At 40.1% G+C, this 26,796-nt stretch overlaps 2 protein-coding genes across 4 annotated transcripts; both read right to left on the bottom strand.

The window, feature by feature from the left end:
- Positions 1-463: 463 nt before the first annotated feature.
- LOC102221837 (rho-related GTP-binding protein RhoU-like) lies at positions 464-8,780 on the bottom strand. The gene is made up of 3 exons (XM_005804123.3): positions 8,336-8,780; positions 5,804-5,862; positions 464-2,407 (listed from the first exon to the last, which is right to left on the bottom strand). The coding sequence occupies exons 1-3, from the start codon at positions 8,556-8,558 to the stop codon at positions 1,952-1,954; spliced, it is 738 nt and encodes a 245-aa protein (XP_005804180.2). The 5' UTR covers positions 8,559-8,780; the 3' UTR covers positions 464-1,951.
- Positions 8,781-10,507: 1,727 nt separating this feature from the next.
- Positions 10,508-26,387, bottom strand: LOC102230126 (reticulon-2-like). Of its 3 annotated transcripts, none has more exons than XM_023351990.1 (10): positions 26,085-26,387; positions 24,595-24,648; positions 23,762-24,334; positions 22,186-22,389; positions 17,173-17,380; positions 16,654-16,792; positions 14,481-14,550; positions 14,346-14,392; positions 14,202-14,260; positions 10,508-13,245 (listed from the first exon to the last, which is right to left on the bottom strand). In XM_023351990.1, the coding sequence occupies exons 1-10, from the start codon at positions 26,113-26,115 to the stop codon at positions 13,170-13,172; spliced, it is 1,461 nt and encodes a 486-aa protein (XP_023207758.1). In that variant the 5' UTR covers positions 26,116-26,387; the 3' UTR covers positions 10,508-13,169. The 3 variants fall into 3 exon arrangements, with proteins under 3 accessions (XP_023207758.1, XP_005804210.2, XP_023207759.1); XM_005804153.3 differs by having other exon boundaries at positions 22,186-22,392; XM_023351991.1 differs by lacking the exons at positions 22,186-22,389; positions 23,762-24,334; positions 24,595-24,648; positions 26,085-26,387 and adding an exon at positions 20,999-21,072.
- Positions 26,388-26,796: the final 409 nt, after the last annotated feature.

Raw genomic sequence — 26,796 nt, forward strand, 5'->3', positions numbered from 1 at the left:
GGAGTACAGCAGAGCGTTGTGATAAACACGCGTTTCAGGCGTATGCTGGTGGTGTCTGAAGCATTACCATTAATCCATACAAAAATAAAATAGAGTGTGTATTCGGTCACCTTTTCTAGCAAAAGAACACGCACTAGTGTTTTTCTGATTAGCACACGCAGTTCATCTTACTCATGTTTGTCAGAGACAAGATGCCAATACTTACCCACCGAGGTTTGTAGCCTCATTTCTAAATAATTTATTAGTTTACCTTTACACACACGTTTCAAACATAACGTGACCTTGAGCAGGTTCTGCACCGCAAGTTGCCACGGCGACCTTAAAACATCGGCATAAACATCTATTCATTTAACCTTCTACAAACATTTACTTTAGCAGCAAGCATACGCCCACCCATCAACTCCTGCAAAGACACTTCCAATAAGGAAGCAAAAAGAAAGAAAGAAAAAACAAACCAACAAGGTGATATATTTCACATTTTATTTAGTTCCACTCATTCAGCTTTAACCTCTCTAGTATCAGACAGGAACTCGTTCCATTTAGAGTCGTACAGCACAGCCTGCGAACGAGTCACTTACTGTCTACATCCACACAGATTTATCACGACGGCGTTACACACATGGCAAATACTTTCTACGCAGCATTCTCAAGGATGTACGTTTTTCATGTGTGGAGGTTGTTCAGTTGTTGTATAAGCCTGGAGGGAACAGATAAATAGACACAACAGATCGGATGGGCTTCTGAAAAATAAGAAGCAAACCAAGAATCAGTCTCTTTGGTCATTTTACCTCATTTATTCGGTTTCGAAAGAGGAAACAGCTTCACACTGATCTTTCTGAGATTTAGCTTACAATGAAAACACGCAGTGATCTTCTAAATCAGGCTTGCTTTGAAGTGGACATGACTCCGTTCTTGAAACTGCATCCAACGGCTGGTCTCCAGACCACTGCGTGGCCAGATGTCGGTCATCTTTGTGAATTGCATACAAGTGCAAATTACCTATAAATTTCTGCGGCCGTGTAACAGGAACGAAGTACATTAAAAAAAAAAAAAAAGGTCAATAAACTTTTTCAGTCAGATTACAGAACTGAAGCTTTCAAAGATCTAAAATGAGTCTCATCTGTTGCACGTTGCCTGGATAACCGTCATTGGTTAGATTTTAAATAAAGTTGTAATTTTGAGTTCTTGAGGCATTAACGTACAAAGTTTACGCTACAGATCTCTTAAAAAAAAAGGCATGATGTCTGCATCAACATCTTAAATTATGACTGTCTGTTAAATTTCATAGTATAAAATGAATTTTAAAAAATCTGTCAATTTTTATAAAATGTAGACTAATAATAAGTTCGATAGTAATCTGATACACATTAGCTCTCTGTATATTTGAAGGAAAACAACAAACCGACTTGTTTGTGATTTACCAGACTAAATAACTGCATTTTAAACTTGGTTCCATTAGCTGAACAGTTCACATTGACCCATTTAACTTCTTGTTTTATGGTCATTTGGAAATCATCCCATAAAAAGCCATGGTGTCTGAAACAGGGTGGACAACACATAAAAACACAAATGATCTCACAAAAAAAGGAGCCAAATTAAAGAAAAACAAAAAAGAAGAAAACGAGGAGCATAATTATCATCGTCACCTTATCATTAGCTTCCCTCCAAGTCACATTTCTTTGAATAAGTCCAGTATACAAACTCCATGTGATGTTGGCACTGTTACTTTTGGTTGACTGCTGGTCATTTTTAGTTTGGTTTTTGTTCTGGGCGAAATGAAACCATCCGCAACCTACAGAGTTCAGCTCAGCACCGTCTCCTCCTGTCCTTCGGACCACTCCAATGCGTCCGGATCGTCCTTACATTCAACAGTCTCTCTCTAGGAACCACGGCAGATCCAGTTTCGTGTCAAAAAATATATAAAAAAAATAAACTCCATCACTCGCCCTTCCTACTGGACGCACACGTACTTCTTCCACCACGACTTGGACAGCATCTTCATTTTATCGGCGGTGCTGCGGACCTTCCTCTCCCGGCGTGCCCTCCTGTCGGAGTGCCGCAGCCCCACGGAGATCGCCGCGTCGAACACCTCCTTTAGGTTCTTCTGGGTCAGCGCCGAGCACTCCACGTACGTGACGGCGCCCATTTTTTCTGCGAGCGCTCTGGCGTCCTCTTCCGCCACGGGCCTCTCTCTCCGCCGCGCCAGCTCGATCAGCACCTTGACGTCCTGCCGCAGGTCGCACTGCGTGCCTACGAGGAGGATCGGGGTCAGGGGGCAACGGCGGCGGATTTCGGGGACCCACTTCTCCCAGACGTTCTGGAAGGAAGCAGGGCTGACCACGCTGAAGCAGAGCAGCAGGGCGTCGGTGCGACTGTAACAGAAGTGGCGGAGTTTGTCAAACTCATCCTGTTGGACACAGAGAGAGAGAGAGAAAGAGGAAATGAGTAATGAGTAACGAGATCTCAAGGTGAAATAAAAATATTTCTTGTCAGAGCAAAAGGTCCACATGTGCAATAAACATGCTGCAGGACCCAGATTATGAAGGTGAGTGCTTAAAGTGTCACACGCTTTATTTGCTCTCATTTTAAGAAAGAAAGGAAGTAGTTCTTGCTAGCGTAACTAGCTAATCGTGAACTGCTAATGAAGCTAATGTTAGCATTTGCTTTCATAATTAAAAAAAAAAAAAAGAAAAAAAAAGCACTGTTTTGGATTTGTTAAAAACAGAAACTCGTGAAACATTCACTCCATTTGTACAAATAAAAACCACCACCTTAGATCGAGAAAACTAATTTACGGACCAGTCAGACATAGACTGACTAAACTGATTACATATTTATAACACCTTCATTTGTGAAACTAAAAAGATTCACCACTTTTATATTATTTGTCCGACAGCATTTTGGGTTCTCACTGTGACAAAGCGAGGGAAAAGAGTGTTAGAAAGCGGTCACCAGCCGCTACCGGGTCTAAAGCTAGCATTTGCTTTGCACCTTCCAGTTGTGGTCGGACTAAAGGCCTATTTCCGTTTTCAAACTCGCTTGTACTGCATACGCTGTGGTTAAAATGTAGCTAAATCCAGTGACTACATCAAACCCTCTCGCCTGCAAACAGACAGAATTTCACAGTTTGTTTTGTTACTATAAGTACCAATTTTCTTTAAGGATTTTGTATAAAAAATATATATTTGAAAGGGTTAGATAAAAGTTTTACAGAGAGAATTAAAATACCTATGACTGAAGTTTTTTTTGCCTCCCCTATTCTGACCACACACAGCTGTGATTAAAACACACAGTACAGAGAGTGAGGAATTGTGCCAAAGGCTGTGCTAAAACAGACTGTCTGAACACTGTTTATAATGTGGTAATTTACAGTATAGACAAGTCGTACCCATTCATTTAACTCATCTGCAGTAAATCTCTTACATTAACACATTGGAGCCACGGCGCTTTGACAGACACGGCCCTCCCACAGCCAGGAGCTCGCGGATTAAAGTTGGCAGAAACCTGCAGCAAAACCGCTTCCTTCTTCGGGGTTTAACCCTCGCCTTCCCTGGACTAACTCCTGGACCTCTAAAGTCTAAAAACGCACTCTCTCTGATCTAAAAAAAATCTCAACTTTTCAAAGCTGAACAGAGTGAAGCAGCAAACAAGCAAGACGTGGTAAAGATGTGGGTCAGTCTGCTCAAACATCTACATCCCAGACTGTGGAGCAGCTATGATCACCACCCTGGCTCCCCCTTTCATCTCTGTTCTTTCTGGCACATTCTCCCCTATTGCATCAGTTCAGCAACTGTTGGGACGATTTTTATCTAGCTATGTTTGCCCAAGCTTGTCCGCATGGGTGTGACGTGGTAACACGGAGTACAGCTTGCAGCGAGCCGTGAGGTTTTACACATATTTAGGGTTTGTCGAAAGGTGCCGTTCCAAAAGTCAAAACCCTTTATGATGCGGGATAGAACCAGGGGGCGCCTTTTTTTTTTGTTGCTATTTTTGAATGTCAAACATGCTGCTTCCACTGCAGGGTGCTACACTCCTGAGCTGGATTATAAAGTAACCCCCTAGCATCCACCATGAAAATAATACTGGATTAATACATAAATAATAAATTCATTTGCCTGGCAAATTGTTTCCCTATGGTGTCCGTTAGAGAATTGGACAACTGCAATAAATATATGACAAAAGCTGCTTTTGTTTACAGAAAATAGCGAAAGTTAAATTTCCAGTACCACTGGAAATCCACGAAGATGACATCTTTGCTACACGTAAATATGTCCGATTTAAAACAGCAAATCCTGACACGTGAAAGCTGAAAAAGGCAAAAACTCTTCTCTCAGATTGAGCTTAATCCATTAAGACTAAATGCAGCGTACACTGTCAGACCAGATGCTCTGTTTGCATGCCAAAGCTTTGACCTGTTTGATCAGTGTCAGACCGCGGTGAACACTTGTGTGCAGAGTCAAAATATCACAAAGATTTGAGGTGAAGCTTTGAAATTTGGAGAATAAAAATGTATTCTAATATACACACCTAGCTCAGGAGATTAAACCAAAGCGGGATTAAAATTTCACAGTACTCTTTTGGAGGCTGAAGTTCTCCATTTGTGGTTCAATGTAGGTTTCACAGACATTAAAGAATCTCTAAAATCCATGTTTAACTAAGGCTCAGAAATCTGGGAAACTTATTTAAAATTTATTTTAAAAATTATAAAATTTGAAGCTAATTAAAGGGAAAAAGGAATTAAATATGTCAACATTGTTCATCAACAGAAATTCTAGATATAGTTAGCTGTTTGTCCATTTGATGTATCTTCGTCTCCCTTGGTTGAATCAAATGAAAGTTTTATCACCTAAAAGACAACAGTTTGTCTTGCAAATCATCCCCTGGTTGCTCCAACCACTTACGCTATTATTATTAACTTTAGATGTGGCACTTGACACCATGTAGCGAAGTAAGCAGCTTTTATTTTGAAGTATGAAAGGAAGCATTTCTTGTTTGAGTTGTTTCATTGACCCAGTTAGCTGACTTTTCGTCATTCTGGCTGACGACACTTTCTTACGTCAGCATTGAAAAATGCTTCACGTCCACGAAACTGTGCGATTTGGGAAGAGAAGTGAAACATCGACAGAATAAGAGACAAAATCATAACGGTTAGTACGTAATATCAGAATACGGAAGTGGCAGAAGTTTGTATGGGTTACACACCTCGCTATTGCGGTTTCGTAAGAAATCTAGACTGCACTTCATTACATCTCGTTCAAAATCAAAAGTAGTAAACTTCAAATGAAAGTTCACAATATCAGAGTTTGAGGAAAACATCCATTTTCACGCGAAACTTGAGCCTATTGGAATTTAAAACGCATTATTTTGGAAATATTCCAAGCAAGAAATGTTCTCTGGGAATGATTGGCCTTAATGGGAATTGGCTGGAAATTGGAAGCAATTTAAGCATTATTTTTTTTTGTCATGTACAAAAAATAATAATGAGTCCTTTGTTTTGGGCTCATAATAAGTGGTTTCAGTGTTCCAGAACTGGTCTTAGCATGGGATGGAGGAGTGCACAGTGTATGCAGGGGGGCGTGGCCTTGCTATCAATGCAATAAGCTGTTCACTGTTTGCATGTGGCTGGGGATTAGCATAGACATACTGAGCAGTACTTCAAATGTGGTTGTTTAAGTCAAGATTACGCTAAACTATATTTTCCCTAACTAATATTAGTACAATATGCTATTCATTTGTAGCACTTAAATGCTTGTGGACTTATGCCTTATCAAAGATGATGCCATATGCATCTGTGGGTTCTCACCTGTCCTGCAGTGTCACACAGCTGTAGTCTCACTGGGCTCCCGTCCACTTGAACCACAGCTGTAGACGGAAAGACACAAATGTCAAAACGTAAAGCTAAAAGCGTTTAGCTTTACGTCTAAACGTCAAGCTTTTAACTTAAAGTACGTTTTTAACGTAAAGCTAAAAACGTAAAGTCTTTACGTTTTTAGTTTACAAAACGTAAAGCTAAAGACGCACAATGCATATAGAATTACAACCTTAAATGCACAAAGAGTTTGTTCTGGGGTCAATAATATGGAGTTCAAATTTCTTGACAATATCTGGTGATACTTATTGGGAGATTGATGAAAGTAGCGGTATTTAAAATGTAATCAGTCTTTTTGGCAATATATTTGGTAACCCGTACTGTTAGAGCTCCTTAATGCAAACATATACCTGATTATAGCCTTCAGGGCACTTGGGAAGCAGAACTGTACTCCTTAACATTACAACACATGCACTTGGTCATATTTTCAAATAGATTTATATGGGGATACTCCAATAAAAGCCAAAAGTAGGGGAAATTATTTGCACAACAGAGCGAACAATCCCAGTGAGCCTTGTTCTTTGCAGTAGCCTCTCTACGGTACACTAACTTAGGCTGAGCACAAAAAACAACAAAGTAGATTTTGCTTATCTAGTAACTCTCCGTTTAAATAGGCCTAATTTTCAGATTTGGAAGAAAAAAAAAAAAAGAAGTGGATGAGTCACCTCGCAGCCAGTTTCCTTACAGGATCTTTTTGTTCTTTTCCGCCGAATGAACACAAAGCAAAGCAGCGGGCACATGGAAACGTTTCCAGCACGCCTGCAGTATGTGTGGTCGGTCATGCCACTTGATCAAAAAACGTTTTGCTGAAACATTTAATGCACCGGGGCAGCTATTGCAGCTTTCACAGAAGTGAAGAGAAAACAGTTGGCGGACATGAAAGAAGGAAAACGAGGGAGGGAGTCCCACTGGGTAATCATTTTCTAATATCCAACATATGATACTCTTTATTTTCTGGAGAAAAAAAACTAAACAAAAAAAAACTCCCCCTCGTCAGCCTCTTGCGCTGCGTCTCTCCCACCTGCGGCGTTGCGTTACTGCTCAGAAAGTCAGTTTTCCAAGGCGGCATGCGTGCTGATTCTGGGCGCTGGGGGAGTGACATCACTGCTAAGGCCCCCCTCCGACAGCACAATCGCTCTCTGTCTGTTAAAAGGCGAAAGACAATCTCTGCCTCAGAGCCGTTGCAACAGATGTGCCCATTCCAGTGTAGAGAAGAGGGCTCACGGGTCAAGGCCGACAACAATAGGCAGAGTTGTGCAATTCGAAACCCCTGAACCAGAGACACTTTCTGTTCTCTGAGGCGGGATTGAGCCAGCACTTGTCTAAGGGCGGTGTGTGTTCTCACTCAGTGATTGAATGGGCTTGGCTAGAGCCAAGTTGTTAATTTATCTCCTCGCTCTGAGAATAAACTGGGTTTGGAGGGAGGAAAAAAATAATAATAAAAAAAGTACTCGGAATAGTTGTTTTGCAGAAACGTCACTGATTTCTGCAAAAAAAATAAAAATAATATATATATATATATATAGGCTATATATACTGTATATCATGAAGTTTATATACACAAATTTCAGTGTGTATAATTTAAGTACTACTTTAATGCAACTGCAGCAGCAAATATTTTGGGGGTACGCATCAACCAGCTTTGCACATCTAGACTGTAGCAATTCCCACAGTCTCTTTTGCATGTAGGTAAATCAGGATTAATTGAAAACTTCTGGGAATATACAGTGAATTTAAATGTGGACTTTGACTAGGCTGTATGTTTAGGGTCATCATTACCCAGCTGGAAAATTAACCTCCATCTTTAGGCTACCTTCCACTACTGCCCTGTTAGTTCCATACATCTCATCGACACAGACTATCTGTCCCAGCACTAGAAAAGCATCTCCACAGCATGGTGCTGCCACCACCATGTTTCACTGCAGAGACGGTGTGTTCTCTGCAATTTGCAGTGTTTTAAGGTTACATTTTATTATAATAATAATAAACGTTTCCAAGTCCCACACATTGATGATGTGATTGTCAGAAAGAAAAAGGATAAGGAAAAAAAAAAAGAGTTTGTTTCCATGACAGCGCTGATTTCAGGTGTAGGACAAATGTTTCCAAGCACAAACAATCCCTGCAGGGGCTAGTTCAGTCAGCCTGGAAAATGGAGGCGTGCCATATGGAAACCTGGCCGCATCAGGGAGGATACCTCTTGAGTTTTTACCTCCGATGGAGGACAGATAACAGGAAGAGCAAATACATCCATCATGCCAAGGAAGAATATGAGGAAACAGGAGGACGTGGGTGGGGTTGGGGAGGATCTGTGCACTCAAACAAGAGCAGCCAATGAAACTGACTTTATTCTAAGGTGTAAAATTAAATATTTTAAAAGTGTTTCATCAGTTCAGTTCTATATTGCCGTATATTGCTGTTTCAGTCGAGCCAGGACAAAAAAAATATGAACATAAAGCTTTCTCTTACCCGAAAAGTTATCAAAAGCAGTCGGGACGTATTTGGTCGGGTATCCATTGGTCGTGTAGCTGACCACCAGGCTGGTCTTCCCCACCGCTCCGTCTCCGAGGAGGACGCACTTCAGCAGCCGCTCCTGTCCCGACCCCTGTCCCGGCCGGGCGGGTTGGGGATTGTGCGGCGGCACCGGAGGGGCCATAGTCCGTCCGTAATCCATTGCGTCTGCAGGTGACATTCAATGTCGATTCACCGCGATCTCATCCACAGCTCGAGACAAAAAACACCCAGCATGGGAGCCGATTTCTGTCCTCGCAATAATAACAGAGCCGGGAGTCGCTTCTGATCGGGACTCAGGGCGTCATAAGAAGCTCTCCAGTCTTCCAGCGCGCTGTCAGATGAGCCACTGAGACGGCAGGACGCCGAACCATCACCGCGACAATCTCACGCTCCGCAGCTCTCAGCAGCAGGGCGGGTCGCGTGCTCTTTATGTGGCGAGTAATTTGACTAATCCCACCCACTGGGGCCGGGCCCAGGGCGAGGGGGGCCCCGAAGCACAAGTTCATTTGGGAGCCCACCTGCAGTTAGCACTTTTAACCACAAGCCACCAGTTTCTGTTTGTTTTTGTTTTTTTTTCCTTTAGCACAATATGAACAACTTGTGTTGGAGTTCCTCTAACAAGTGTCTACATCACTGTTTGACAATCATATTGGCTTTATTTATTAAATTAAAAAAGGAACAGTTTCCGGAAACTATTTTATGCCCACACAGTCTGATGATTATATCTTATTACTGTTTAAAAATGTAGTAGGCTTTGAGCCCCCCTGTCATCTTGGTGGCTCTAAGTAGCAGTCTAGTTTGCTTATACCACAGGCAGGCTCTGCTACCTACCTTACCTTCTTTTACACTTTAAAACTTTTCCTAACTTACCTGAGTAGTTTGTCTCAAGTAGTTAAAATACAAGCTAGCAACACAACTGATGTGAGGTCACTGTTTTATCTGGAGCGGGCATGTCCAGACTCGTCTTCAGCGACATGCTACAAACCACCTGGATGTTAATTTTCAACATGTCATATGAACTGAAACCTCATCCTGACTCAGACTCCCTGGCCTATTTAAAAGCATCCGAGACTGTATAAAAAAGAACTGCCTATCGACTGATAGACGGATCTAAACGGACTGGCCCTCTGATTGGGTCGTTTCAAACGCTGTCATGTAGCTCAGGTGATCATGTTTCACCTCCTCAGATCTCAACAGACAAGGTTGAGTTTAGAAACGTTTGCTGCCACCTGGTGGGTACAACGTGTACATTGCCCTTTTAGAAGTTTTCAAATTCACATTTAATATTTTCGGGCCACTGATTAACCTACTTATGGTTAAGTCTTTATTCATAATGAGTACAAACGTAAACGTTTGTTCAGTTTTTGTTTTAAAAGCTTACAGCTCTTCTGTCAGATTATTTGCCTCAAAACTGCAGTGTGGTGTCGAATAACCATCAAGGCCTCTGCTAATCCTTTAGTTTCCCATTCAGATTAAAAGTTATAGAGCTCTGAATCAAACATTGCATCCTCCCATTCATCACTCCAAAATGCTTGTGAGACTATAGAGACTGAGGAGTGTTGTGTGAACTTGTTTAAGTAAATCATCTGTAACATAATTTGGACTTCTCACAGTTAAATACACGAAAGTGAAGCCGGTTTTAAAATCGATCAGTCTCAATTTGTAATCCGAGAAGTTCAACTAGAACTGGAGACGAACAAGGTTGATTGGGTTTATTTTGCACCCACATATAAAGAGGAGGAGGATGTAAGGATGAGCATATATTATAGGGCTCAGTGTTTAGATGATGCTTGCATATCAAAATATCTGTATTTATGGGATTTTTCTAAAATGTACAAAATGCAGCATACACAGCAAACATCAGATATGTGGTTCTGTTCTGGGTGGTCTTTGCCACTGGCCCTTTGTCCTCAGGAATTCTGTATCTGCATATAAAAAAGCTGGGAGGTCCAAGAAAAGTGCTACACCAGCAAATTTAATCTACCTTAAACTGTCACTGTGATGAGAGATTGTTGTATTTAGGCTAAAATGGGTCTGATTGAAGTGCAGGTTTGTTCAATTATGTGACACATCTAACAGTTTCTGAGGATTTCCCCTTATGCAACATCTGAAAAAGTCAGACAAAGAGAGAGTTTTACGTGTTTATTCTTCAAAGGATAAAAGTCTGGTGATCCAGAATACAAAATAATTGGTGTACAACTACAATGCATACCGTCATTGGTTTTAAAAGGACTAAATGTCTCGTCAGGTTTGGATTTATAACCCTGTATCCAGAGGGGTTGAGACGCTGGGGGAAACGTAAATAACAGAGCACAAGATGAAGACAATATTTTAATGTTTTAATTGTAGGAATAGATCAAGTGACTGAACCAGGATGTATTAGAGTTGTTTTGGGAGTAACGCTCATTTTAATTCCAGAAACACAAACATGTTTATAGGCATAATCGCAGGAAAGTCATTGTCAGTAAACTTGGCTTGCACTCATTTTATGCGCAGGAGCTGATATTAATTCGTCCAGAGAAAAATGTTAGGAAAGATGCTGAGGCAAAGTGGAAAACCAATTCTTAATTATTCTTCATGTTTAATGCTAATATCTAAAAAGCTAGCAAAAGAGGCATATAGTGGGGCAATATGGTATAGGCTGAATTTGATCATATTGTAACTACACTTTTTTATGTAACTTGTTGAGATTTTATGTGACAGACCAATGCAAAGCAGTCTGTAATTTGTGAAAGAAAACAAACAGCATCATAAAGACCAAGGAGCACAGAAGGCCGGTCAGGGACAAAGGTGAGGAGGAGCTTTAATCAGGTTTAGCTTACAAAATAAGCTTTGCACTTTTCTCTTACGATGCACTATTTAGCTCAATGACTAAAAAAATGTAAAGAGAATGGCATGACTGCAAAGCCACCAAAACATGGAGGTTCACTGCCAGGTCAGACAAGGAGAAAATTAATCAGAAGCAGCCGTGATAACTTCGGACCTCAGCTCTGGTGGGAAAATCTGTTAACGGAAAAGTTATCCTTGCTACCTTCCCCCTTAAGACAGAAGCTGCTGAGAGTTGATAACAGTGATAAATACAGAAGAATCACAGTAAATGTCATGTTAGACTGCAAAACACTGTGCTGCTGGGGAAAATGTTCACCTTCTGACTCCAAACATACAGCTAGAGCCACAATAAAATGTTTCAGATCAAAAAATAGCCATGTGTTAGGATGGCTCAGAAAACGATCAAACCTAAATCCAGTGGAGAATCTGTAGCAAACCGATGTTCACAGATACTCTATCCAATCAAACTGAGCTTGAGTTGGTCTATTTCATAAAATCCCAATCAAACAATGAAGTTTCTGATTGCAGCATGGCAAAAATGTGAATAGGTCCAGTAGATATATATGATTTTGCAAGGCACCATACATCTAGACGCCATTGCTGAGTAACACATTGAGCACATTTTGGAATAATGCTGTAATAATCCTAACTCTAAGCCAAAAACACAAAGGAAGAGATATGTTTTCAACTACTAAGGGTCATTTATAGGCATCAGCATGTCTGAGGCTTACAGGCCATCATACTGGCCATCATACATCTCCTAACACGTCTTTGCTTCTCTTTAGGATGTAAGAGCTGGGTAACAGTAAGGCATAGGAATAATGTTGCGCTTTGAAGCATTAGCTGAAAGAAAGTGTGAATTTATATAGCTGAACATCCTGAATACTTTTGAGATTCCTGAAACTGATTTTGTTACAATTCCGTTTAGGATCCCGCGTACACGGGTATGTATAATAAGGTAATCGCACAAAACAGCATTCTGTGTGAGGTGATGGTCAGAGACATGGTCGCTGTAAGTACTGTGATGATATCATGCACCTGCAGTCAGAAAGGCACCTGCTGTATGTCGCTTGCTCGGTTTTTCAGAGTTCATCAACAGCTGGAGAAGAGCACAATAAGAGCACTAGGAGGACTGTTTAAAATATTAAACTTTTCACTAAACACACAGCAACTAAAACATCACGTCAGAACTTATGAGCACATGATTTGGCTTCCACTTCAGGTGCATGGCATTAAGCAAAATTATTGCAAATCTCATCTATCCTTCTGCTTTCTCGCTGCACCTATAAAGGGCGAAGCAAAAACCAAAGTCACAGAAGGAGTGTAAAGGAAAGTGAATGACAGCTGGGGTGACAACAAAAAGAACATTTTAGAAAATAAAGAAGAAATTTGTTTTAATTGGGGCCAACAGATTCATATTCAGTCAAATTTGCCAGAGCAGACGCACACATTCAAAACAATACGCTGGCATTCATGCAGATTAACAGTCGTGAGGATGAAAATGTATCTGAAAGAAGAAGAAGTAGATGTGGTAATTTTATGCTGCCATGATGATCCCTGTTTTTGTCCTCTCATATACGTTAAATCGCCTGACTGACCGAGTCGGGGTGAGAAATTCCCACTCACATTCTTTAGCACATTAGTACAACAGCTCTAACTAAGATGCTCATCGAATCTCCTTTATAACGCTAAAATTATGTTTCCAAAAATGATGTTACCAGATTGTTTTCACCCAGAATCCATTAACTCTTACTTCACCTTAAGAGCATCTGAGAGTCATCCTCTAACCTCTAGAAATGAGACACAGTCTTAGTACACAGAACGTCATTGCTCTTTTCTTCAGGTTCCCAGTTTCTGCAGCGCCATCTGCTGGAGGTCTAAGGGACAGACTGCTGAGTAAGACATTGAGTGGCAATCTGCAACTCTGGTAGCGTCTCCTACAGTTGTTATCCAGGAGATTTTACTGGGATTTAGGCTTGGCACCACCAGGAGTTGTATCAGGAGGAGGGCCGCCGCCTTGGGCAAGTCTTCGCAGACTGAGAGAGAGAGGAGGGGTTAGTGCTCCTGCAATTACAGCCTGCTTAAAAAACACAATACTGCAACTTTAGCTCTAGAGACTGACATAAAAATGGTTCCCCTACAGAGCTCTGTTCTGGTCACATTTATCTTTTCAAGAGCGTCAAAGTAAATGTGATATCTGATAAAGATAATCTATGCAAAGACAAATCACAGCTTTAAAACAAGAATATTAGGTGGAAGTTATAGGATAACGAAGTTATCCTTCATTTGTTAAATCATTAATTTGCTGTGATTAACCTAATTCTATTTGGGGGAGAAAAAAACCTCAGTTATTTACTAGCATGTCTGGATAATACCAGAATCAAGAAACTACTTAACTAGAACCTGTCTGACAACATGAAGTTGGGTAAAGGACGCAAAAAAGAAAAGAAACACATTCCTCTGATCTGGAGACATTCAAGAAGATTAGAAATAACGTAATTCATTTCTATCAATTTTGAAATTGTTACAAAGCCGTTTCTAGCTGTTTGGGACTCCAGTGAACATGATCAGAGCAATTATACAGGTACAGAGAAAACATGGCTTAGAGCTAGAGACTATTTAAAAATGATATCCAATGATTTCCACAAATGAGACGCACAGCTGATCAAGATGCACGCAGATGTCTTCACATTTCCCTCAAAAACCCTTGTTATTCACCCAGACTTCTGGAAAGGTATTCTATGGACTGATGACAAACATTGTGTAAATATGGACAATATCACCAAGTCTATTTAATGGTTTATTTACGAACATTCAATAAAATAAAGCAAAACATCTAAAGTTAAAGTATTTTTGTGGGAAATCCTGCCCTCTCTCCCCAATTTGAAAAACAAGTGTGCATTTAAGCTTTACTGTGAACTACAGTCATAAGAAAACAGTTGTGTGGCTGTGCTTGAAGCAATTAAGTGTCAAAAGATGGCGCCATACTCACAAGTCCTTCACGCTGTCAATTTGGGCCTGAATTTTTCCAATAAAGCCATTCACTTGCTCCTATAACATCACAGTTTGCACAAAAAAAATATGAATCTGTTGTGTTGAAACTGATATTTATGTTGTTGTATGAAAAATGCATTACCTGCCGTTTTTCATAGAAAAGGGGCAAAGAAAAGAGAGCAATCACACCTGAGAGGAAAGGAAGAAACGGTTCATGTGTGAGCCACAGGGTTTACTGAGACATTTTATGTCTCTAGTGAGGATTTCAGTTTCTTACTGATGATGAGGATGGTAAGGCCATTGCAAAGGCCTCCCAGATATGTGACAAGGTACATCAGAAACAGGAACTAGAGATTTAAGAAAGATAAAACAGAATAAAAAAAATAAATAAAGATATTTTATTCTACTTTCATCAAAGACATGCAAACAGGTTTAGCTAACATTCTTTTAAACTGACTTCTAGTTTTAGAACGTCATCCAACTTTCTCCAGGCTAGTCTGTGTCAGTATCTTCCATAATGCTACGCTCACAGTATCTAATGGCTGTCGGTTTCTCAGTCTTGGTTACAGGATCCAGTTCATCGGATATGGGACACCCCCGTCTCACATGGAAAATGGCTCCATCTTATCCCGGGGGTCTCTGTGTGCTGACTGCTGTGTGTCATTTAGCATACCAGCAGGGTCACAGTTGGCCAGGAGGTTCTGGACTCAACCAACTCTCATGGATTGTCATTTGCTATAAATATTTCCATTCTGTCCAAAATTAATGACTAAAATTAGAAAATGAGGTGTTCACTTTCTACCACAATAAAGGTGAATGTAACAGGGACCATTTTTGTCATATTTTAGAGCCAGACCCCTTAAAATGCCTGAAAATGTATGGGCAATAAAACATCTCAACACACAAGTACAGATAAAAACTGTTTGTTTTTTTCCAGAAATTAAAAAAAGTAGTTATCAAGATTACATTAAATAAAAGCTTGAAATACTTCATCCTTTGTGAAATAAATCTATATATTAAAGATCTTTAGTTTATTGAAATGTGGCAAAAAAAAACATTTTTAAAACATTTTTCTACAATATAAATTATTTTTTAAGCTGTACGTGTGAATAAAAAACACTATTCTCACACAAAAAAAACACATTTTAATGCCGTGCTTTTTGTGAAATGGCGGTGTCTTTGTACGTGTAAAACATGAACACGTTACATGGAGAATGTTATCAGATTTTAGTTTTACAGTCACTGCACAGCTCGCTGCAATAGAATTGCGTTCTAAAGTAGTCAGCAAAAATAAGAATGGTGACTTTGTGCATCGTTTAGTCAAAAATGGTTATCTATAACGATGACCACGCGTAGTTGGACCTGGCTACAGCACTTTAGGGTGCCGGATGAGGTTTCCAACTTGTCCCTCTCAGACAACACTTCTCCTGTCTTATTAAATCGTTACATTACAAACTCAGCCCTGACGTGAGTTTGTAACTATACTACATCATTCCTGCTCCAGTGTTGTGTTGTTAATAGTAGTTAGCTGGTCCTTAAGTGAAGTTGTCAATCAAGTTTGGCTACAAGTTCAGCTACCAGCTACCTATCATCCTGACAGGTATGGGATAGGTGGTGAAATACGAGGTAGTAACTAGGAAGGAAGTTACACCAACACGCTTCCCTTGCTGAAACAAATGGATTCAGTAAACAAGCGACCTGAATCCATTTGATTGGTATTGTAAACAATACCAATTGTTTACAATTGTTAACAATACCAATCAAAAACTAAATACTAAAAATATTTAGTATTTATAGGGGGACGGGAACACATGAGTCACTACTAAGCTTTAGGAATAACATGAGAACCTAAACAAGTTCATAATTTACATTTTTTAGTTGTTATGCAGTCAACAGGTGTGAATCAGTATACATTAATGGCTAACAAAATTAACTCTAGTCATTCAAAATTATTCTAAAAAGAATAATCAAAGCTTATCATATTGAAGTAGCTTAAATAAGAGGCAGTCAGATTGTGAAACCATACTTTACTATCCCAGTAAATATATGACGCTGGCAGAAAAATAATAACTTAGCATTGGTAGCGGACAATGTGCTTCTAATACTGTTTAATTTGATTGTGCCGGATCGTTCTCCAAAATGATTATATCTTAAAAGGTGACAGCGCCTGTGTTTGTTTGAGTATGAGTAACGATGCTGTGACCAGGGAACCACGGAGCTGGAATGATGGAATATGACTGATAACAAGAGCAAAATGACAGAACATGTAGCCATGTAGATGTTTAGGTTAATGAGTCCTAGAGGTTCAAAGCAAAGCAAAACAACACGGGTTCATTAAAATAGTTTCTCGTACTAAAAGACTAAACAGTCATGCACAAACAACGGCCAATACAAACAAAACTACGTAGACAAATAGAGTGAATGTAATTAAATCAGCATGCTTAGCTTACCTTGAGGGATTCAAAAAGATTTTCTACAAAAAACAGCCTCCTCAGGGTATCAACAGCAGACAGAGCCAGAGAAATGGCTTTTTTCATGTAGATGTCAGCCTGCTCTCCACTTAAACTGATGTCAAGATCCAAGTATGACCTGATAGAAACACAACAAATTAACTCAAATATAATTAAAATACTGATATGTTGAGCTAATTGTTAAGGAGGCAGTATAGGCCTCAAGAGTCCTCAGTCAACTCAATATTATTGTAAAAATAATTCATTAACAAAGCTCAGTTGTAATATAGACAGTAAATATTCATTATGCAATATCCAACCTGTTTTAGATGCAATAAAAAAAAAGATTAATAAGTTTCTGCACATCGTTTTACATACAGTGGCACATTTAAAACATGAAGGTGTCCAACTCCAGGGAATCTGTATTTCCTGTGTGTCTCAATACTTGATCCACTGGAGGACTCAGGGAAATAATCTGAGTATTAAAACTGCACGAACGTTTCAAGGAAATCATCTTACTTGAAAGGATGTTCTCCGTCCCCCCAGCTGAGGATGTGGAGAAACTGGTAGTAAATGCGTACAGAGATGGTGAAGCACATGACTGCCAGGGAGACGGTGGAGACCACAGAGATGATGCTGAGCTGAAACAGGGAAAGTAAGCCCACCACCAAGGCTGTGAGCACCAGGCCACTTCTCTCTGTGTCCTTCCAGTAGATGAGGTCCATCACTGATAGACAGGTAAATGAAAACAATTGTCAGAGAAATGATAGTTGACAGACAAAAGTGGTTCTGTGCTCTAAATGTAATCAAACATTTTAGTGTAATTACATTTTGAAATTATTTATGAGGTCGGAATACAGGTACTCGATAAATTGCCAAGAACCTCTAATATCCAACGTTGTCTATAAATTATGACAAAATATTATGTAGTGTTTCATTTCTCTGTCTTAAAATGGGTGTACTTAGACAGAGGAGGAGGAAAAGGAATATTATTGAGAAGAAAGAATAAGGAGGGAAAAACACTAAGGGGGAAAAAAAAAGGTATTTTTGTCATCAAGTTGAGATAGCACCCAGCAGCTACAGGCTCAAGCCTTGGCTGAATTTAGCCTTCAAAGGGGAAAAAAGCCAGCAGTTGAAGGGAATTTAAATTCCCACCACCTGTTGTCAGATGTCAGGCCGTCTGCACCCGACAATCTGAACCCTGATGGTTTCATTGTCTCCCAGGAACCGTTGGATCAGACATCGCTAATATATACAGTTTTAACGTTAACTTTTTGGTCTCTGTCTATTTCATATTAAAGCAATTTCGCCTTGTTTTAGTCTTGGAGGCTAAATATAACAAACTGGGTCTTGTTTGAGATTTGAACCCCCAGGACTGCTCACACTGCTAGAGACAATTATATCCAGGTTCTGTGCAAAAGCCTTGAGCCAGGCCTCATTTCTTTATAATTTGCTTCCAGTAAGGCAAATTTTAATTTAACAATTAAGAGTGACCTTGATCAATGATTCCTCAGGCTTTCTGAAAACCTGCTGCAGTTTTTCATTGAACTGTAGCTGCTTTTCCTGTCCCATAGGGGGGATTTTTTGTTCAATCTCTGAACTAAATAATTTAAAATATTTTCTTGCAGTTTAGGGATTATGCACTCATGAATATTAAGCAACTTAGTAAACATACTATTTAAATTTACATACTGAGGGTTTTTCCATATGCATATACACACACAACCAATTATAACAGGGATTTTATGCGATAGTGTGTTGTGTAGACAGACTTCTGGGTCTCTGTCAAACAGACAGGATGAAAAGCTAAGTACTCATGGAAGCCTCTTTGAAGAGAGAGCATTGTCAGTGGATGGGTTATTTATAACGCCTCAATTCATTCCCACAACTTCCCTGCAATAGTTCTTCTAGCTGTCATTCTGAGCGATGCTCAACACACCGACGAGCAGAACTATTTAATCTCTAATCTCATATACTAATGAAGAAGCAGCACAATTAAAAATAAGCATATCTGTGGCAAACAAGTTTTCCATAAAATCACAAAGTAGCACAATAGAACAAAAATTAAAAAATACATCGTGAACCACCGTCAACCAACCATCACATGTTATTGGCTCTTTGTCCCTTTTTGCTTTCATAACTTCATACTTTGACAGTTTTTGATCATTTTGTGCCCAGCTTTCTCAGATAAGAAGGGGAGCCACTTGCTCAGGTATGGTTCATTGTTATAATACACCAAGTAGGAACCACTTTGGAGATGTTTCGTACCTACATTGACAGACAATAAATTAAAGCATTTTTCTACAATTTACTGCTAGTCTACTTTAAGGAAATGTGGTTATATGACCACAGTTAATAACAAATCCTGACAGAATCAGTTGCATCAGGCTACACTTTAATATCTGGACAATAATATCAGCAATTACATGGGTAAAGGATTTGTTTGCAGGTGAGAGTTGAGGATGGAATAAACTGGAGAACCATGGGTGTGAAGTAGTATTAAGAGAAACATTATAAATCCTTCATCACATTCAGTGCAAACTCTTTTATAAACTTTAGAGGTTGTTTTCATCTTATATTCACCCATTTTCAAAAGTACTTTTGCTTGAGTTTGCGTCTCCCTCACAGATTTCTACATGCTTTTGCTTTTATCACTCAAACGTGATAATATTTAACATCAGATGAAACAACTTTACTAAATACAAAATGAACTTTTCTACATATGTTTTCATGCAGTAAAGGGATTAGTGCTTCCTGGACCTTTCGCATGTTATGTAAAAAATTATCCGCATGACATAACAGCGATCAACTACAATTTTTTATTTCACTTTTACAGTGGTTTACTGCTGAATCTGGCAACTAAAATAGCACCAACCCAACACCATGAAGTAGGCCAAAAGATATAAAAATCACTACATTATACCCCAGTCTTATGAATGTGTGACAAAGTAACTGACATCAAGCCATTTCTAAGGTTTTGGGACTCCAGTGAACCACAATGGCAACCATTACCCACAAACGTAGAAAACATGGAACGGTAGCCAGCCTACAAAAAATTTAAAAAGCATGTTACCAGCTCATCCCAAAAATCCCAAAACAATATTTAAGGAACTGTAGGCTTTGCTTGCTTCTGTAACATTTATGATCCTAAGAAGGATGCAGGATGGGAAAGTCCCAGTAACAAAAACAAAACTGACCAAAAATAACTCAAAGGTTTGTATCTCATTGGCTAAAAAACATCCTGAGTAATGGATGGAACCAGAGAATCCTGTAGAAGAATGTCCTGCAATCAATTTGTGACCTAAGAGCTCAGGTTCACTTGGATAATGCAGATTGACAATAATCTGCGACACCAGCAGGTAAGTCCACCTCTGAACGACTCCCAAAAAGAGAGAAAATTTTGGTTTGGCCTAAAGCGTAACAGAACTCAGAAGAGATCTGTAATAGGGGAAGATGCTATTTTATGGCAGTAGGTCCTTTAAAACAAGTGTGAGAGTAGATTAGCAGGGACATGTAGGTTATTTGAAAACATGACAAATGTGATTTAGTATATCACATCAGACCAATTAAAAATAACATTTTACACAGAAATGTGAGCTTAATGAAACTTATGTTTAAAATCTATTTAAAGGTTATTATTTTAAAATGAATGTTTAATCTGATCATACAAGCCTCGGTGGAACAAATATTTGAATTGATTAAATATGACTGTAAATATACAATTGTATCTGCTTGCCTGAAGGAAGCAAATATAAGGAAAAATAATTGTAACCAGCAATCAATAAAGGAATAGTCAGTATAACAATGAGAACAAAGAATGGGTTTATTTTTAACTTTGAGTGAAAATAAAATAAACTTCAAGGCAATGTCTATTCAAAGCAACCATCCATTCATTTTCTTATTCTCACTCAGGTCATGTCCGCCTGTTCACTAGTCCACTGAAATGTCTGCGCATGCCCCAGCTGTTCAGCCTAAAGCAGTAAAATCAAGCCAGCCAGGAAACAGCTGTCTAATACCATAACAGCACCGTTTTAACTCATTTGAATGGCAAACATTTATTTTGAATTGAAACCACTGATACAGATTCCAGCTAGTTATCCTGAGCAGCTCATCAGCCTAAAGTCAAACACACCTGTAGCTTGTCTTATTCGGTTTCAAAGGAACTGGCCCGTAAACTGATCTAAGGGAGATGAGAGATCTCTGCTTCTTTGAACTACCTTTTCTTTTGTTTTATATTAACTTAAATCAAATATATTTTCTTCTCCTGATTTTGGCTTAACACTTCAAACCCTGCACTTTAACTATACAGGTATAAAAAAATTAGAATTTCTTTAAAATGTCTCACCTTTACTGGCCATGTTTGGTCGCTGTTCCAGTCTCTCCCTCTCCTAACTCCCCCTGCCTCTTTCTGTCTCCCCCACTGAACGAACTCCCTTCTCCTCCCTGAGCTGTTTTTGGCCGTCCAATGCTCACTCACCCCTGCAAAGGCCTAACAGCCCAAAATAATCTGCTGCTCCACAGAATCACCCTCCACTATTCAAGCCTCCCTGCCAGAGAACATAGAGTTGTCTTTTTGTCACTGTTTTGAAATTGATCAGCTTTTAAAGCAAAGTCCAATGAGAAGAAGTAATAATTGCCATTTAGCTGTCATTTACCAGAGAAGAGTTAATTCTGTTTTTTTTTTAAAGCCAAAGTTTGCTTAACTTAATTAAATTTATATACATGGTATATTTAGCAAACCAGAGTTAAAAACCCTTTATGACCAAAATAAAGTTTTAAACTAGCAAAACATTTTTTTTAATTATTCAAGAATTTTGTTTTTCTCCACTCAGCAGTGTCAAATTTTAATTGTTGCAAACATACTGTATATTCAGATGTGATATTTGGTACCTGAAGTAACAGAATAAAAAGAAGGACAATTCTCATGTGGACACTCTGCATGTGACCTATTTATTTAAGACTATCTACACTATCTGTCTGACCACAAAATTATCAGCAGGCTTTAAATCCCTCCCTCACCTAAATGAGACAGAGCCTTTGTCTGACCACTGCAATAGTCCACTTGAAAACCCACCAAGCATGATGACTGAATCTTATCTCTAATGATCCCCTTCTCTGCCTCACTCACTCAAGAACTTCCAACTTGCGCCAACGAATCTGCATACAAAGAAACTGCACACACACACTCGCCCTAGTTTCTGAGACAGACAACACACACCGATAGCGGTTTCATTGGTGTGCCTGCCTGAAAAAGTCAGCCAAAGCCTGGAATGTTTCCTCTGCAATTAGCTCATCATTCCTGAAACCTCGAGAGAGTTGGTTACTATGGAGACAGTGGACAGCCAGGGTCTCTTGCCCGCCTGCCCCTGAAGGTACATGCTGAGAGGGAAATCTGAGCGTATCTTTGACTAAAGCGTTGACTTATGAGCTGCGAGGAAGAATCTGAGCAAAAATAACGTAAAACACAGAAGATCTGTGGAGGCAGATATGAAAAAAAAAAAGTTAGTAAAACGTAGTGATGTAATCCTGTACCTGCTATGTGGATGCATACAGTCAGATCCTCTGCTAGGTCCGGTGCTGAAAACCAGTGATCTCTGAGCAGCTGTTCCTGAGAGTTGTGGCCTATGGAAGCCGCAGACGAGCGCGCTGGGTCTGTGGGTCGCACAGAGGTGAGCAGCTTGACTGAAATGGTTTCCAAGGTGACGGGAGACTCGGGCTCAGAGGTTGGTGAATCCTCTGCTGCCGGGAAACAGAAGCTGATGTCACCATGGTGATAAAGTAAATAAATTACAGGCACCGTTACAAAAATGCAGCTCTTTCTTTGTGTCTCCTAAACTCTGCAGAATCATTTTTTCTGTTGTGTGACATCAACTCCAGTAACGAGAAAATCTCACAAATCTGATGATGTAATGCCTTACAATATGTACTCACCAGGCACTTTATTAGGTACACGTCTTCAAATTATTCTAAACACTTATATCACATGACAGAGGCTAGACATCTAGACATGGTGAAAACGACTCTGTGTTCAAACCGAGCACCAGAACGGGGAAGAAAGGAGATTTGAATGACTATGAAGGGGGAATGAAACTTTAGCTACAATACACACAAGCTTATCAAAATTGGACAACAACTGTTTGAACAATTGGAGTTTTGATTTCATGTGTAACAATCAGACGGTGTGGTCTCTCGCTTCTGGGGTAAGCAACTCTAAAGCACTGATCCTTGCCTTGTATTAATGGAGCAGCATAGAGGTGGAAGTCTAATGGTGTATGCATACTTTTGGCTCCTCTAGCAATTCAACTTCATCGTAATGCAGCAGCCTGCTCGAATATTGTTTCTGAGCATACTTAACGATTTACGACCACAGTCTACCTATCTTCTCATGGATATTTCCAATAGGATAACGCTTCATGGCATAAAGCGCAGGTCTTAAATGGTTTTAAACATGATGTTTTAAAGGTCGCTGAAAACCAATGGCCTCTTCAGTCAACTAATTTCTATGCAAAAGAGCATCTCTGGGATGAGACAGAGCAAGAGATTTGCAGGATAGAAGTTGATGTCAATGTGGACCAAAATCTCTAAGGTATCTAACACCTTTTTGAATCTATACCATAAAACATTAAGACGGTTCTTAAGGTAGACAGGGGGTCCAACCTCGTACGAGTAAGGTGTGCCTAATAAAGTGGCCAGTGAGTGTGTTGGTATGTAAAAAATAACAAGCATTCAATTCATGTGAGGGCTTTCTGACATCTGGCTTGATGTCATACTCTGCTTGTCTGTGCCACATGAAATGAAGAACCCCTTGAAGAAAAAGGTCATTGAGTGTCAGAGTTTATAATTAGCTCGGAGTTCATGAACGTTTGATACTAATGGCTGCAGACAGGAGGGATGAGCTGAACACTGACAGCGCCAGGAGTAAACATATACAGCATTTGTATATGTTTGTATGTTTTGTTGTAGTTTCTCAAAACTACAACAAAAACAAAACAAAAAAAAAAATCTTTCATCTAATAATTTTTAAAAGGTTGAAAGATGAATTGGGGAAATAATTTATGCATCTGATGATCAAAGAAACATCCAAGTCTTTGTGGCTTCTACTTCTTACCCTGAGCTATCTGTGAGAAACTGTGTTGCTGGATCTCAGAAGTTCGTTGACCAATCTGACTTGCGCTCTCTTCTGGTCCATCTCCCACATTTGTCCTTTCACTTTTTGAGTCCAGAGTTTCAGGAGCGGGCTGCACTGTAAGAGTTTCCCTTTGTTCCCCTTCCCTTCTTCCCACAGGGCTTGCTGTCCTTGGTTCCTCTGACTCCCGCGCTCTAGCCTCTGATGTCTCTTCTTCATCTTGATTGAGAAACCCCTGTGGCTCCCAGTCCACATCAGGGGAGTCTAACAGCATTTCCAGTGTGTCAGTTCGAATCAAAGGAGCGCGTCCCAGCCGGGGGACGCCCCTGCGTCGCTCACGATGGTGGCGCGAACTCCCAACCGCTTCGGCCTCTGCGATGGCGATGTAAGAGAAGGTCAGCTCGAAGGAGTGCTGGCGAGGAGTACCCCAGATGGACGGGGAGGAAGCTTGTCCTTCGTCGTCGTCCGGATCTCCTGTCTCCACTTCTTCATCGTCATCGTCGGACCACTCTCTGGCTGTTTGCAGATCGCACATCTCTGACTCCTCGTTGCCGCCTGGATACAAATCAAGACAGGCAGTCACTGATTTACAAAGACAATGTCTTCCACTAGTCCTAACACCAAGCAGTTTATTTGATCAGCAAGAGCCATTTCTGTTTTCTTTTTTCTGACATAAGAAAGGTAGAAATAGATGAGGTTTTCAGATGAAACTTGTTTTGATGTTGCTATCAAAGTAATTGGTAATTGCGACATTGTTATTGTGATATGTAAATAAAAACTAAGTGAAATACAGAGGAGAGGTGAGAGCTTTTTACCATCGGTGCATGGAGGTGTTGAGTCTGGGGTGGACGCCACAGAGCCATATTCCTCTGGAAGAAAGCAGTTACATGTTACATCAACAAGCAGCTTCAGTTATTACAGCTAGAAACTCGAGATCAGACCCAAAATCTGGGAGTAGTGGTGGACTCAGACCTGAACATCCAGTCTCATATAAAAACAGTTACAAAGTCAGCCTTCTCTCACTTAAAGAACATTTCTAGCAAAATCCTGTTCTCACTAAAACTAGGACGATACCAACATCATCCCAGTTCTAAAGTCTACACTGACTCCCCGTAGCTCAGAGAATAGACTTTAAAATACTGTTGCTAGTTTATAAATCACTGAACAGCTTAGCACCAAAATACATTAAAGATCTGCTGTTGTTGTATCAAGCTTCCAGACCACTCAGGTCTTCTGGTTCTGGTTCTGCTCTGCATCACCAGAACCAGAAGCAAACATGGAGAAGCAGCTTTCAGCTTTCCGAAACACTGAGTGCCTTTAAATCCTAAAATAGAGCTGCCTTTGATTCATAATAACGCTACCACTGTAATCACAACATTTTATATATATTTGCTTGATGATTTTTATTTTAGCATTTAGCATTAACAAACTGTAATGTAACCAATTGCTGTTCCGTTATTGGTTGCTGTAGTATGTTGTTTTTTTTTTCTGGTGTGAAGCAGTTTGAACTGCCTGGCCACTGAAATGTGCTACACAAATAAACTTGACTTGATATATAAAAAAATATCTCAAGATAAACTGAGATAAACTGTTCCATTATATAGCTCAGCACAGATGTACTGCAGATGAGCAGAAACACAGAAACCCCATAAAAACTGCAGTACCACACAAGAACTAACTGTAAATGCACTATAATTCTTTCCTTGCCTGCATTCTATGTGAAAAGATGCTGCTAAGGCTAACAAATATTAATGCCGATAGAAAATATCAGACTAAGGGAACACAGTGTGTTCATCACTCCTAAATGCATACTGTAGGTCATTGAATATTGAGTGGTTCTGGCAGAAGTAAAAGGCTTTCACTGCATTAGATTGCCAGCATGACACCAGTATATAAATCAAGCAGGCAGCCATTGCACTGAATGCAGCATATTCTGTGCAGCAGTAGTGTGAGCATAGGAAAATACTCAGCTACTGTAACATAGCTTTAGATCAAACTGACGGGGGGGACAAAAATTCAAAGCACAACAGAAGCATTCAGGAAGGAATAATTTACGATCTGAACATGACTCCATGCAAAGGCTTTCTGCACACAACCTGCAAACAGAGACATGAAAACAATAAGAGCGTGCCTCTGCACTGCAGCGATCCATTTATTGTTTATTCAAGGTAAAAGCAGGAGAGAGGGCGACGGGATGAGCTAACACATACGATGATGTGAGAAAAAGATGCTGAGGTGGGTTGTGCACATCTACGAGATCGCCGCTGTGCAAGCACACACAGAAACCAACACAAACAAGACTTACGGCAGTGGGAGAATCCTAAAACCTGGCCCATACTCCATCAAGGCATTGCTGGGCCCATCCAGTCTGGAAGCCCCCCTCCCTCATCCACTGCCGGCACTCACGTTGTGTGGATTCACGCTCTTCATCCGTCTCCTGTGAAAGCAGCCTCTTCCCTCCCCTGCCTCTGTTACTCAGCAACCCCGCCCTGCCTCACTCCACTCCAACATCCTCCCCTCTGCCGCCTCCACTCGTCATCTAATTTTGCGTCGGTGTGACTGCAGCCGTAGGAACGTACGCTACAGGAAAGGGAGAGGAGCGTGAACGCCTGTTGTCAAATTTTCATTCACAGCCAGTCTATGTGTATCTGTTTCTAATCACGTGGCTCCAGCTTTAGGAGCAGGAGACAGGGAGGAGACAGGGAGGGATAAGTCATTAATAATGCAGCACACACACAGATAATGATGCAGGCTTCATCATAATGCAAAAATAAACATGCATGGGAAGTTTGCTTCAATGAGTTATGATTTCATCTTAAAGACTATGATATGCAATAATTAAAGAAGTTAAAGCATAGCTATGAAAAAGATGTCAAATATGGGGCAGTGAAGTGCCAGAATAAACCTGATCCTGATAGAAACGTTCAAGAGTTGGGAGGGCAAAACCCATAAAGGGAAAAGTGCTCATAATTCTTTTGTTTCTTTTTCATATTTATGTTATACAAAGATAAAAGTTT

The sequence above is a fragment of the Xiphophorus maculatus genome, chromosome 18 (assembly GCF_002775205.1).
Source record: "Xiphophorus maculatus strain JP 163 A chromosome 18, X_maculatus-5.0-male, whole genome shotgun sequence".
In the NCBI taxonomy this organism is placed as follows: Eukaryota; Metazoa; Chordata; class Actinopteri; order Cyprinodontiformes; family Poeciliidae; genus Xiphophorus; species Xiphophorus maculatus.

What these genes read in the sequence shown, in the direction of transcription:
- LOC102230126 (XM_005804153.3), bottom strand. Translation starts at nt 26,115, where the DNA reads ATGGGCCAGGTTTTAGGATTCTCCCACTGCC. An exon ending in TTTAGGATTCTCCCACTGCC is followed by an intron (nt 24,649 to 26,084) that starts GTAAGTCTTGTT and finishes GCTTTCTTCCAG; the next exon opens with AGGAATATGGCTCTGTGGCG. An exon ending in TTTCTCACAGATAGCTCAGG is followed by an intron (nt 22,393 to 23,761) that starts GTAAGAAGTAGA and finishes GTTTCCCGGCAG; the next exon opens with CAGAGGATTCACCAACCTCT.
- LOC102221837 (XM_005804123.3), bottom strand. Translation starts at nt 8,558, where the DNA reads ATGTCACCTGCAGACGCAATGGATTACGGACGGACTATGGCCCCTCCG. An exon ending in TGCTTTTGATAACTTTTCGG is followed by an intron (nt 5,863 to 8,335) that starts GTAAGAGAAAGC and finishes TTCCGTCTACAG; the next exon opens with CTGTGGTTCAAGTGGACGGG. An exon ending in TGTGTGACACTGCAGGACAG is followed by an intron (nt 2,408 to 5,803) that starts GTGAGAACCCAC and finishes TGTGTCCAACAG; the next exon opens with GATGAGTTTGACAAACTCCG.